This window comes from Haliotis asinina, chromosome 16, assembly GCF_037392515.1.
Source record: "Haliotis asinina isolate JCU_RB_2024 chromosome 16, JCU_Hal_asi_v2, whole genome shotgun sequence".
NCBI lineage: Eukaryota > Metazoa > Mollusca > Gastropoda > Lepetellida > Haliotidae > Haliotis > Haliotis asinina.
This window is the reverse complement of record NC_090295.1, coordinates 34,110,447-34,123,207: the sequence shown is the minus strand read 5'-3', so window position 1 is coordinate 34,123,207 and position 12,761 is coordinate 34,110,447. Positions and strand designations below refer to the sequence as shown.

Sequence of the window (12,761 nt, the reverse complement as noted above, 5' to 3'; positions counted from 1 at the left end):
GAGATTTCATCGAACATGTGCGGAACATTCAGCACTGTCTTGTAGCATTTTAAAAGAGGCTATGAATAGCACTGTAAAATTCCGTACCATGAAGCATACGGACCGACCTTCAAATAAGCTTGGGGGCCATGGGTTAGCCTGTTGATTAATCGCCCGCTCGAAGACCAGGGATGGATTCACCATGTGTGTACAATGTTTGAAGTCCATTCCTGGTCTCCCCAGCGCACCGATGTCCAAACGTGTTTGAGCTGAAGACATTACCTGCCACCTCCTGTCACCGCCATGCAGAAGATCTGTCTTCTCTATTGCCTCTGTTTAGCCTCTGTAAGTTGGGATTGTCAGATTTTAAATATTTTGCAAACTTTAGTATTACAAGAGATACGCGTCGGCGCCATTTATGTCAGCCATGTTGGGCAAGGTACATGGCCAGTCATGCTGTTCTAAGCCGTCAACGATGTCTAGAGGCTGGGCTTTACGCATGTCGGTTTCTGTTACTCACAATGTCAAAGTAGATTCCTGATATCCATCCTCCACTGCCAGCCTGATCTGGGCTTCTGATGTAATGCACCCACCTAAACGACGAATGTCCATTTTGGTTCAGGTATTTGGAAAACACTTGTCGGTTCCTTCACAATCTCGAGGTGTTCGTATGGCCATTTGCGCTAATCCCAAACATTGTGCATCTAATTCTATTAACTTTCCCTCACTTGATACATTGCAGGTACCTCACAGAAGTGTCTATCCCGTCCCTGTCAATAATCTAAATCAAATCCGTTTCACAAGGTTGAAGTCTCATTCTGCTCCCATTTACCCAACTAATTCTACCGCCTTTTCCTTATCACAAAGTCTTATTTTTAAGCGGGGTACTTACTCGTGTGTAGGTCTCACTTAGTACCTTCTCAAGCTTCTCGAAGACTCTGTCTGACTTCTTTCATGAAGGAAGCCATGTCTGAAGACCAACCTTTGCCCGTAGTGACAATATGATGCACCCACCACCCTCGTGTAATGGTGTTAAGTATGAATATCTAAAATGATATAATGTTATAAGTGAAGTCTGGAATGCTCGTATTTGGTTGATATAGGTACTCACGCCTGTATATAGTCCATATCACATGTTCCAATTGCTTGTTTGAAATGATGCGTTCATTATAATATCCTTAATAAAAACATCGTTTGTTATTTTTGTGCGCATAATGCTATTTTGATATCGCTGCAAATGTATCAGTTTGAACTCATAATGCATCTGTTACTCCGCTCCTGTGATTCCTAAAGTTGTTTTACGCTGTCTGTAACTACACTATTCTCATTTTGTTGTTTAGGACTGGTTAGTATATGATGATATTGATCTCAGATCTAATCATTGATACCATTCATAAATAGGATTTTAAGACAGGATACTCTTGTTATGTAATGTTCCCTCCCAAGCTAACCAAAATGATGGAACGCTAACGCTTTGTTGCGTGAGTGATTGAGTGAGTTTTACTTGTTTTTAGTAATATTCGAGCAATGGACAACAGAAATGGGCTTCACATATTGTACCCATGTGGGGAAGTGAAGCCGGACTTCCATCGTGACGTTTAAACGCTTCAGCAACCATTCTGAAGTTTGCGATTACACTTGTAAGGTAATGTATTGCAAATATGGCATTTGATGTTTCAGGGTCAGTTCCTGATGGGTAACAACGCTGATGTCTCCACCTACGGAGGCTACACGTTTGAGTATCACAGCTACAGTGTGAGTGCAATACATATCCAGAATAAAACAGAACAATCGTCCCCCCCTCCAACACACACACACACACACACACACACACACACACACACAGAGACAGACACACAGACACACAGATACACAGACACACACACACAGACACACACAGAGATAGATAGACAGGCCAAATGACCCTCTGAGCATGTATGTACTAACCAGACAGGGTCCAAATTTTCAAAATGCAGTGTGTTGTAAGTCCAGTAATGTGGTCTGAAAAGGCAGGGAGGGAGTATGGTTTTTCGCCGCTTTCAGCAATGTTCCTTCAAAAGCACGGCGGCGGACCCCAGAAATGAGCTTCGCACATTGTATTCATGTTGGGTATAGAACCCTGGACTTGGGCATAACAAGCGACCGCATTAAGCTAAAGATTACCCAAGCCTGGAAAGGTATAGTTGACGTTGCAGGAAAATTACTCGCTTTGACTGGATGTAGGGCGAGAGCGCATACTCGCAATGTCCGATCTAAGCTGCGTTGATCCGGTGGCTGGACACAACAATGGTCAGTGCTGGTGAGTTAATCCTTGTCGTAACATGTTTTGGACGAAAAGCCGCAACCATGTAGTCAAAGCCAACTTGACTGGCAATATTTCTTCTTGTCGTGCTTTCAACACCTGGTTGGGTGGCGTGTTAATAAACGGCACGGTGCACCATTAGCGGCGATATGGAAGTAATAAATCTGGATCGGACAATCCAGTCAACAGCATGCACGTAACTGGAATATGATGACGTGTGTCAGCCAAGTCGGTCAGTCTGACCACTCGACCCCTTCAGTCGCCTCTTATGACAAGCAGAGATTACTGATGTCAAATTATAACCCGGAATGTCACAGGTCTAACCATAAAGGCGAAAGGTTGATGCGGTGTGTTTATGTTTTTCAAACTACGCGGATATTGGCTGAACTATTTGTAAAGAGGATACGTTTATCTATTTCTTTGTTTCAGGATCTCCTTATCGTGAAAGATCTTCAATGTTGTTACTTCATGACAACTGACGACACCCTCTCGAAGATCATCACTGACAAGCAGAGACGCAGCAAACTGCAGGTTCATGTACAGCGTTGCATTGCATAGTTGTGCAGCACATACATTCCGACCAAAATATGTTGACTGTAATTGTCAAAAGTTCGTCTGGAAACTGAAATCCATTTGCTGTTTCCGTATCGTGTATACTCTGGCCGTGAGATGCGCCTATGTCGCTGTGTTGTTCGTGGGTTCGAAGCCAGATTCGCCCGGCTGTGCTAATGGTTTCGACAGCACCATATGCCATACACAATTTCTTGATTTCATCTAAATGAAGCTTTCCGAACGCCGGGGTCCAAAAGTACCGTCTAACAGTCTTCTGCGTTGTCGTACATTATGATGTCTCAACGCTTTACGGCAGTCTATGATTAGTACAGCTAGCGGTACCACAATTAATGAATATCGTAGTAGAACAGTTACTGATAACTTTAATAGCATAGTAATGCTATAGTAGTGATCATAATAGCATAGTTAATGATCGTAACGGCTGGGGTCATGATTTTCCTATTATCACAGTTTATAATATCACACTTGAAGATTACCCCAATATCAATTAATGATTATCCTGATATGACAGTCACCGATTATTCTAATGTCTCAGTTAAGGGTAGCCTTTGTAACAGTAAATCACATCATTAAACCCCCGGTTGATGGCTATCTTCATATCTTCATATCAAATACCCTGATGACAGTACGGTATGGACTTGAAATTTGGAACTGGAATTATGGATATGAGAAGGTGAATTTACATGCAAGAATCAAACCAGAATATCAATGTTGAATCTTCTTTGAGCGCATTTGAAGACGTTAGAGGTATACTTGTTAGCAGTTCTCTAGCTGACCTTGAAGTTATTTTTTTGGTTGAAGCGTTCACTCGTCACACCGAAGATCAGAGTTCGATCCCCTAGATGGGTACAATGATTCAAGCCTAATCCTGGTGTCCCCCGCCTTGGTATTGCTGGAATTTTGCAAAAAGTAGCGTAACACTGAAGCCATTTTTCTCCTTTTTGGATTCAACTGACCCCGGTTATTTTAGAGATATGTGATCCACGGTGGTCCCGTTATGACGTATGAGTAATCGATGGAACTCAGTTATTTTCTGATTGAGCCTGTGGGATTTAGTGGTAGGTTCAGAATGTTTTCATCCACAAACGCCCCTTTGTGATGCATGGTTCGTCGATTCATCTCTATCGCGTATTTTCAGATCGAGCTCTTGGGTTTCATCCGCAGTGACGTACATTTAACACGGATCAGTTTCGTGCAGGCAGATATCACACACCGAGACATCGCTGCCACCTCTGCCTGCGTCGGCAGAGACTTCTACGAGATGAAATACCCAGCAAATGGCGCTGCCTACACGCAGGGGCAGACAACTGCTGAAACTGCAACCAAATCTCAGTGGACATAATAACGAATGTATGAACAAAGTCCTATGTATATGCCAGAACGATAATGTTTGGTACTGATTAAAGACAGTATGACAGTACGATGTTCATTGTTAACGCATGTGTTGTACCATGATAATTAAGAATTAGCCTGATGGGCCTAAAGTGTTCTCTCATCAAGCCGTGTGTAATCTCCACATGGGTATAATTTGTGAAGCCTATGACAGGTGTCCCTAGCCCTTGTCATTCCTGATATATTGCTAAAGTGGAGTAAATCTGCACTCACTCACTCACTCGCTTCAGCCTGACTGATATGACGTATGGAAACGGCATTGTCGCCGAAGAAAATATATTTGGAAGTCTTTTATCTAACATCCTGTTCGGCAATTTTAAACAGGAATTTCATTCACTTCGTAGAACTGCGCGTTGCAATTTCTTTTTTTCTGATGCGGTAGCTGTAGCAATGGTTAACAAGCTGACACCGTGAGAAATAAGGGCTAATTATTAGAGACATCACAATGTAACGTAAGAATTGTAGAAAACGTCAAATAAGATATGACACATCAATGCCACAGAGCAACAAGTCTCAATTATATAGACTCCCCAGGACGTAACAGGCAAAACAGAGGCGCAAAATCTTTGACTGGTTCACAGAAAAAGGCATGTGCCAAATACTGGACAGTCCTGTACTTATGGAGCACCTACAGTAGCTGTTCTTATCAAAGTAATCTACCGGGCCATCATGATTAGACTACCTGACGTTGACGCCAGTTCACTGCAAACGTCTTCACATTTTATGTAGGTAGGTACTCTATGTCTTTTGTTGCTGATGTGGTTCATGTGTAGTGAAATTAATGGCACATATTTATCAAGAGGTCAAATATAAACAATTATGCATGCGCAATTCCTGCATTCTGAAGGCTCCATTCACTTCCTCTTGAAGATGCGGACTAGAATTGGTCTTCAGCAACCAATACTTGTCGTGAGAGGCGACAAACGGGATCGGCTGATCCGGTTCGCTGATGCTACATGCTATCTCAACTGCGTCGATCAATCATCATGCTGGCATGTCGGCTCCAGACTCGATTATTTACAGACCGCCGCCATAAAGCTGGAATACTGTTTCGGCGGAACAACCAAACCCAAAACTTAAAAACTGATATTTAAGTTACCGAAACTTTCTTTTCTTTATCACGGATGGCAGAAAAGGAATGAACCCAGAAACATGATGTACATGTCTGGATTCCCAAGTTGCGATGTGTTCAGGTTGCATTATTGTCAAACTCGCGTGTTTTCAAACGTGGTTTCCGTTTCTCCGTTACTGGCTTCCGAAAGAACCGAAATAAACTGTCTGTCTATTAATTCCGTTTCTCATTGAACTGATTTTAGCACCTGGAGGATGCAGGCCATGTCCTGTGAAAATTCGAACTCCTCCCTGACATATTTTCTGGAACGTGTCAGTGGCCCTTCTCCCCATCTTGTCTTCACTGGCGTGGTCTGCGTCATTTTAACTTCGTGGAGTAGCACCTGACCTTGTGGGTGGATTGTGGTACCTATTATGAACCAGTCACCTGATTCCAATCATGCCATTCCATTGCGCTTCTCGTCGTTTTCTCTGCTGACATTCATATGATCAATTTACAATTGGTGACAAAACCTTTTCGTTGTCTTATTGCTTTTTAAGGATAATGAAGAGCAATGAATGCGTTGTTTTTCATTCATACCTGTTATGAATGGACATAATTATGACATACAGTTCAAGTTGTCCCGATTAGACCATTGTAACTACTAGTCGTGTTGAACTGAGGAGGTGTAGAGTGAGAGTGACCAGTCAGCTTTCATCCTAACTTGCTGTGTTTTTGTTGTCTCGGCAATACATCAATGAACATAACAAAGTACAGTCAGCCCTTCTTTTAAAAAGTTGTTTTGTATAAGCTGAATAATAATAAATAATAAGCTGTACAAACATCAGTCAACAATTCATATGCAGTATGCTACGGTTGATAATCTGCCGTGACAAAAGGTGTAAGAAATCACCTCAGAACCAGCAAAATATAACACAAACAAATCTAAAATATCCAATATTATGTACTGACCAAAGAGCAACATACAAAGATTCACAACAGAGATTTCTAGTACAATGCAGCTAAGTCAAACCTAAAGCAATGGGTCACAAATATAAAATCAACACACCAACGTCATGGTTTGAGAGTAAGAAACAGTTGCACCGAATGTTGCACCACTGTGTTGGATGTAGGCCAATGATGGCACGACTCCAGGAAAACTCTGTGTGTAACTCCGTGTGTGTGTCGTCAACACAACAAACGGACTTATATATACACAGTCACTGATTCTTGAGCATTAAAGCAAAGCACTGAACCTTCGCGATCGACTCGTATTTACCACGTCAATACACACCAAACGGAGGCAACACTAAAGCAGTAACTCAAAGGCGTGCCACTAAAACACTATTATCTTGTTACGAAATGTGAAGCATACTACTCATCGCTCAAAACTCCAAGCATTGTAACCAAAAATAACGATCACTTAATCAGTTATAAGACAAATTTCAGAAAATGCACACTCGTAAGAAGTATATACATATATGTACATGTATCTAGTAGCTGCTTTTGTTTGCTTTACAGACCCATTTTGTAATCAGTAACAAAGAATACGGTTACCCAGAAAATAACTAACTCTGAGAAATACTCCTGTCATGACTGTATTTCCACCATACAGCTAGGTGTAGTTGTGTTGTTGACAAGAATTCTTCTGGAATCTTGGCACATGTTAATTCCCACGTCCACAACTATTTCCGTTTATCAGCGATCAAAGAGTTCACAGTTTCAGGTCGTCATTTAAGCCTCAGTACAAACAACCATAATCTCCATGTTGCTGCCGATTCTTCTCTCTAGTGTTTCCCTGGCACTGGTAAGTTTAACTATTTTTTTAAAAACACCTATTGTTATGACTATACTAGACTGAGTGACTAACACGTTAATGTAGTATTGTCCTTTTCCAACCATTTATCGACGAAAACACGTTCGATGTGCAGTCCATTACATACACATCTGAAAACAAACTTCTATATGCATATTTTAACATTACCATATTATTTACAATTAAACATGGGCTGTAACAATATTATTTATGCAACATGCTTACAAACAAGCAGTTGCTTACGCAAATTTATATTTACGGTAAAATATTCAAACATGTCTTGTAAGCTTTATGAGATGCCAGCCGATCGATAAGGTTTTCTGCTTGGCAGTTTGAATCCCTTTGAATGCAAAGTGCACAGACTCAAGCCAAAGAGATCATATTAAGATATTGTAAGAGTCCGTTATATTGGATCATGGGGCTTGATAAAACAACCCTTGTCCGTTGTGTTAAATTTGAGGGCTGACACAAGCATCTGTGAACGTCTTTTACAACAAACACTACCTTATCCAAATGCTGTTTGTGAAGTGTTTGTAATCGATGTCATGATAAAGGTCTGCTATGCGTGATACGCTGATACGCGATTCTGTTCTTCCTCACCTTAATATTGCACGGATATTGATAGAGCGGAGAATACCTTATTCGCTCGCTCTCCCTGTCTAAAGTCTATAAGTTGTTCACAGACCACGAGTGGTGGCATGGGATCATCTACCCTCGATGTTTGTTTATGTTCCCTGAGCTTGTGAGTACGACCAAAGATCATTAAGTTGCTGGTGAATACGACCAACGATTATTAGGCTGCTTGTGATAACGAGCAAAGATCATTACTTTAGCTACGTTCTATCCAGCATTCCCACGAAATGGATATCCTGGTTGTTGGTGAGTACGCTCAAAGATCATCTGGCTGATGGTGACTACGACCCAAGGGGATTAGATTGCTTGAGATTACGACCAACGATCATTAGACTGATGGTGACTTCGACCCAAAATAATAAGGTTGCTGGTGACCTCGACCAAATATCATCAGATTACTGGTGACTTCGACCAAATATCATTAGATTCCTGGTGACTTCGACCAAATATCATTAGATTCCTGGTGACTTCAACCAAATATCATTAGATTGCTAGTGACTTCGACCAAAAATCCATAGCTTGCTTGTGGCAATGACCAAAGACCGTTACATTGCTGGTTAATAATTCCTATCCAGGATCCCCATGAAAGAAACTGAGTGTAAGGGTATACGAAGAGGATACCGTTTTGTACGGACATATTTTTGAATAGTTACAATGAGACAATGAGACAAAACCAGAAAAAAGGTTTAAAGTGAATCGAGCCACATATGAAAGGTACTTTTAAGGTAGCTAAGGCCTCGTGAAACAAGGATAGTTTTCCATTGGGTGACATTCTTTATAATGTTATTTAGAATTGTTCCTGGTCAGTGTCTCCATCTTTCTTTGACAACAGTTATCTGAGTCTGTTGTGTCACCTGGATGTGGGAGGGACTATCGATGACCTTTATCAATTGGGTGACCCTACAACCTAGGGTTTGGCGCTGACAAACTCAGAAACATGATAAGGCAGATCTGTGATTTGAACCGATTGCGGGTTCTGATGTGCATGAAGAACACTAACCTTGTGAGGGCTTGAACGAATTGTGAGGGCTTGAAAGACCCTGATACCCCATTGTTCTTTGGAAGGGAAATAAATCTAACTACAATGAAACTTCATTATTTCCAGATAATTTCCTACACCTGCCATGCAAATAGCATGTGTCGTTGACATTTATAAGTATGATAACATACCCCAAAACGTCGTGTCCATCAAACCAAAGACGTTGACATCGGGAAAGGAGTAACGATTTAGTCTCAAACATCACGTTAACGTAAGTTAACATCCATAGAATCTCGCCTTTACATCCATGTGTATTTACAGCTATGCATGCATGGAGCGGTGCGCTGTTCAAAATTATACTGGGATTGGATGATGGGCGTTAATAGTAAATTCTTTACTTTCACAACGCACATCGTCGGTACTCCGTGTTTATTGACATGATACTGCTGCTGTTATTTTTATGTAAAGATGCATGAACACAGTGTATACAAGACCTATGAAGTGAAAGGTCCAAAGCAGTGTATAACTCACGCATTTCTGACTTTGTATTGCAGGGGCAGTTCCTGTTTACTTCCAATGCTGAAATTTCCCATCGGAATGGGTATCTGTTTGAGTACCATCCGGACACGGTAAGTAATCAGAAGACGAACAGTGTGTATCATGGAAAAAAACGTTCTGGACGTTTGATAAATTCATTGTGTTTTGAACGATTTAAACCGAGTCAAAGAAGTGAGAACCCGAATGATATGAGTTGACTTGGTGTATGCCATCTTATTGCAATAGCGTAGATCAATGTCCACGATGTCAAGCAATGGATTTTCTGGTCCAGATTTGATTCGTCTTTCGTGACAGTGCGAGAAGTGATTATGTGCGCACTGTACTATACTTTGTGGCAACCACAAATAGAAAATGCAATGCTTTGCTTTCGTACTAATGTCCGTTTTTCGTTTAATGATACAATTGGAATTTTAAAGAAATCTAATATCAGCTAGTTCAAGTTTTTATTGGTGTATTGCCACGGGCAACACTGTGATTTGACAGTTTCAATACATCACTAAATATTACCCTGATTCAGAAAGGTAAGACTTGATTGTCGGGTGGGTTCAGGGATGTCTGAGTTTTTATCTAAAATTAGTGCAAATTATTGTCGCCTCAAATATGTCAGATAGCTTTATGTGTACTTTCGTGTAGATGATATCGGCCTCAATATAATCTTTTCTATCGCTCAGTACTGTACAGTTATATTTGATGTTTAGTTTAATTTACTGTTTTAAAAGAGCCAGAATGTTGTATTTTGCTTTTTAATACCAGATGCGAGTACAGGGAGCATGTATTTGAGGACGAGGATATTAATACTGTGGAAAGCATCATACTGTCGCAGTATTACGGAGTACTCATATCGATCTTGAAGTAGTGTAGCCACACTGACAGTGTCGTACGTTTGCAACAGGCAAGAGAACATGTTTGTTCTACATTGTCGGGAGTTAAATTTGCTCCTCTAAGTGGCGAAGACACTAGTGTGGCCATTATCCATCTATCTGACTTATGTAAGCATACACATTTCTTTCAGAAACTCTTGATGGTAAAGAACATCTTCAGCTGTTACTTTGTGGGAACGGACGAGAGCCTCAGGACCAGGATCCGAGATAAAAATCTCAGAACAAAACTACAGGTAATCTTGACATTTGAAACGGGATGGTGGTGGTGGTGGTGATGTAACTTGGACCCGAAGTAAGGTCTATTTGCAGCACGTTAATTGACATGAACGATAATAAATATAAGTAGACATACTGTAAATGGTTATATCTACCATGCATTCACCAAGTAAATATTTTGATGAAATAACAGGATCTTCTGCTAATATGTATTAAAACATCAGTCAACATTGTTTGTTTTGGAAAAATATTAACAAATAAAAAACACATACAATATGGTGCTCTTTCAATAAAAGCAGAAGATCAAACTGAAAAAGAAATGTTTGAACGAGTTACGAGCAATAATTTAAAATAGATTTGCTTTAATGTTTCTATTGGGACATGTGCTTAGATTGTCTCACATTTGCCCGATGCAGTAAAGCACTGTAAAACAACCTTTTCGATTGAAACGCGTAGGATTTTGGGGCCCATTGTTGCAACAATGGAGAATGTATCGCTTTTCTCAAGCAACGGGGCCTCTGTGCAGTGTTTTTGTAGATAAAAAATAGATGGTTCGTTGTGTCCCACAGGATATGACTGATATTAATGACTGAGTGAGTTGGGTTTCAGCAACATCACTGAAAGAGATACCAGAAATGTCGAACCGAGTAGTGTCTTCGACGTGTCTAGCAAACACTTAGACAGCTAGGCAACACTCATAACATCATGATTTCATTGGAATGAGATTTGGACGCAGTACGGTTCAACGTTTACCGAGATGCCCGTCCAGATATGATCATGTACAAACCGTCTTCCTGCATCACGGATATTACTATGTGCGGCGACAATAGACAATGAAAATAGAATCGTTTTATTACATGACCCTGCATTTTTCAGGATGAACTGATTGGATTCATTCAAGACAACCGTCACATAGTAAAGACAAGCCTTGTGCAAACTGACATAACTTACAATGATGCCGCCGCTACATCAAGCTGTGTTGGGAACAACTTGTATGAACTTGAATATCCGTCAAAGACCACCACGGCCACTCAGGGGCAGACAAGTACCGGAAAAACGACTAAGGGTCAGACAATTCCTCCGATTACGCAGGGTCCAACGGCAGACACTGTAACCAAGTCATAACAGCGGAACCATTGTTATGTTGTAACAGACCGTGCCCTCGACGACGCTGTTTCTTTTTTGAAAATGTTAAATGGTTCATTAAATGTCTTTGAACAACACGTCCTGATCTGGATGACTTATGTGGTTTTGAACATTGCATTGTCTATATTATGTGCATGCAAAGTGATATTTTAGTAATTGAGATTCACTCTCAACTTGACGTCATCCAAACTTTGCACTTGACGTCCATTTAGATGTATATGACCTCGTGAAATTTGATAACACGTCTTTTCCACGATGACACTTGCTTGATGACATTTACTGGATACCGAAGTTGTATGTCCATAACAGTTGTAGTCATTTGTCATCTCCACAACTTCTAGAATGCCAAACAAAGAAACAACATTGTCATCAGATATCATGCGGCAAGAGTGTAGTTATCCTTTAGTCCTTTACGTCTGCTTTTGTGCACTGGGTATATCTCTCACAGTACGTTATGGGAATGTAATGATGCATCGGACTATCGAGGGATTGCAATTGTTGAGTCTCCGACAGCAATTGGCAGAAACTATCGATGCATCGATAGTAGTGTGTGTGACTATCGATGGTTTAGTAAATGACTTCCGTTGTTAAATGGGCAGCGCAATATACGAGATGTTTGGGTGCAGACTTGCAGCTTCATTGAGAGAATGTTTTAAGTGTTAGCTTGATTTGTGTTTCAGGTTTCTTGTCAGTAACTGTTATCAAACGAGACTGAAACTTCAGTTTGTTTTTATCGCAAATGAAGTATACATCCATTTGGGATATAGGTTCAAGTAGAAAAAAATAACTATTGACATAGTACTGCAATAGTTGGTCGCTATAGTAATTTGTAATAGACAGTCGTTATCTCAATAGTCACCCCTAAAGGGTATACGAGAGCTGTCGCAATAATCACCCGTAGTGTGTTAACTGTATAGTGGCATATAATGAATCATCTGTCATAATCAATGAAACAGGTGACAGTGTTCAGACGTTCAGTGAGGCGCCTCAATAATGAGTGAGTTTAAATTTACTCAGCAATATTCCAGCTATATGGCTGCGGTCTGTAAATAATCGGCTCTGGACCAGACAGTCCGGTGATCAACAGCATGAGCATCGATCCGCGCACTTGGAAACCGATGACATGTGTCAACAAAGCCTACGAGCCTGACCACTCGATCCCGTTAGTCGCCTCTTACGGCGAGCATGGGCTACTGAAGGTCAATATTCTCACCCGAACCTCAAAATAACTGGAT

The 12,761-nt window shown here is 40.8% G+C and overlaps 2 protein-coding genes across 2 annotated transcripts; both read left to right on the top strand.

The window, feature by feature from the left end:
- The first annotated feature begins 282 nt into the window (after positions 1-282).
- LOC137267742 (uncharacterized) lies at positions 283-4,196 on the top strand. The gene is made up of 4 exons (XM_067802191.1): positions 283-324; positions 1,660-1,734; positions 2,711-2,812; positions 3,993-4,196. Exons 1-4 carry the CDS (start codon positions 283-285, stop codon positions 4,194-4,196), a joined length of 423 nt encoding a protein of 140 aa, XP_067658292.1.
- Positions 4,197-6,994: 2,798 nt separating this feature from the next.
- On the top strand, positions 6,995-11,608 carry LOC137267908 (uncharacterized). Its single transcript, XM_067802351.1, has 4 exons — positions 6,995-7,104; positions 9,280-9,354; positions 10,296-10,397; positions 11,257-11,608. Exons 1-4 carry the CDS (start codon positions 7,063-7,065, stop codon positions 11,503-11,505), a joined length of 468 nt encoding a protein of 155 aa, XP_067658452.1. The 5' UTR covers positions 6,995-7,062; the 3' UTR covers positions 11,506-11,608.
- Positions 11,609-12,761: the final 1,153 nt, after the last annotated feature.

Excerpts from the sequence above, each read along its gene's own strand:
- LOC137267742 (XM_067802191.1), top strand. The coding sequence starts at position 283 with ATGCAGAAGATCTGTCTTCTCTATTGCCTCTGTTTAGCCTCT. Across the intron at positions 1,735-2,710 it reads TTGAGTATCACAGCTACAGT|GATCTCCTTATCGTGAAAGA; the intron begins GTGAGTGCAATA and ends TCTTTGTTTCAG. Across the intron at positions 2,813-3,992 it reads AGAGACGCAGCAAACTGCAG|ATCGAGCTCTTGGGTTTCAT; the intron begins GTTCATGTACAG and ends GCGTATTTTCAG.
- LOC137267908 (XM_067802351.1), top strand. The coding sequence starts at position 7,063 with ATGTTGCTGCCGATTCTTCTCTCTAGTGTTTCCCTGGCACTG. Across the intron at positions 9,355-10,295 it reads TTGAGTACCATCCGGACACG|AAACTCTTGATGGTAAAGAA; the intron begins GTAAGTAATCAG and ends CATTTCTTTCAG. Across the intron at positions 10,398-11,256 it reads ATCTCAGAACAAAACTACAG|GATGAACTGATTGGATTCAT; the intron begins GTAATCTTGACA and ends TGCATTTTTCAG.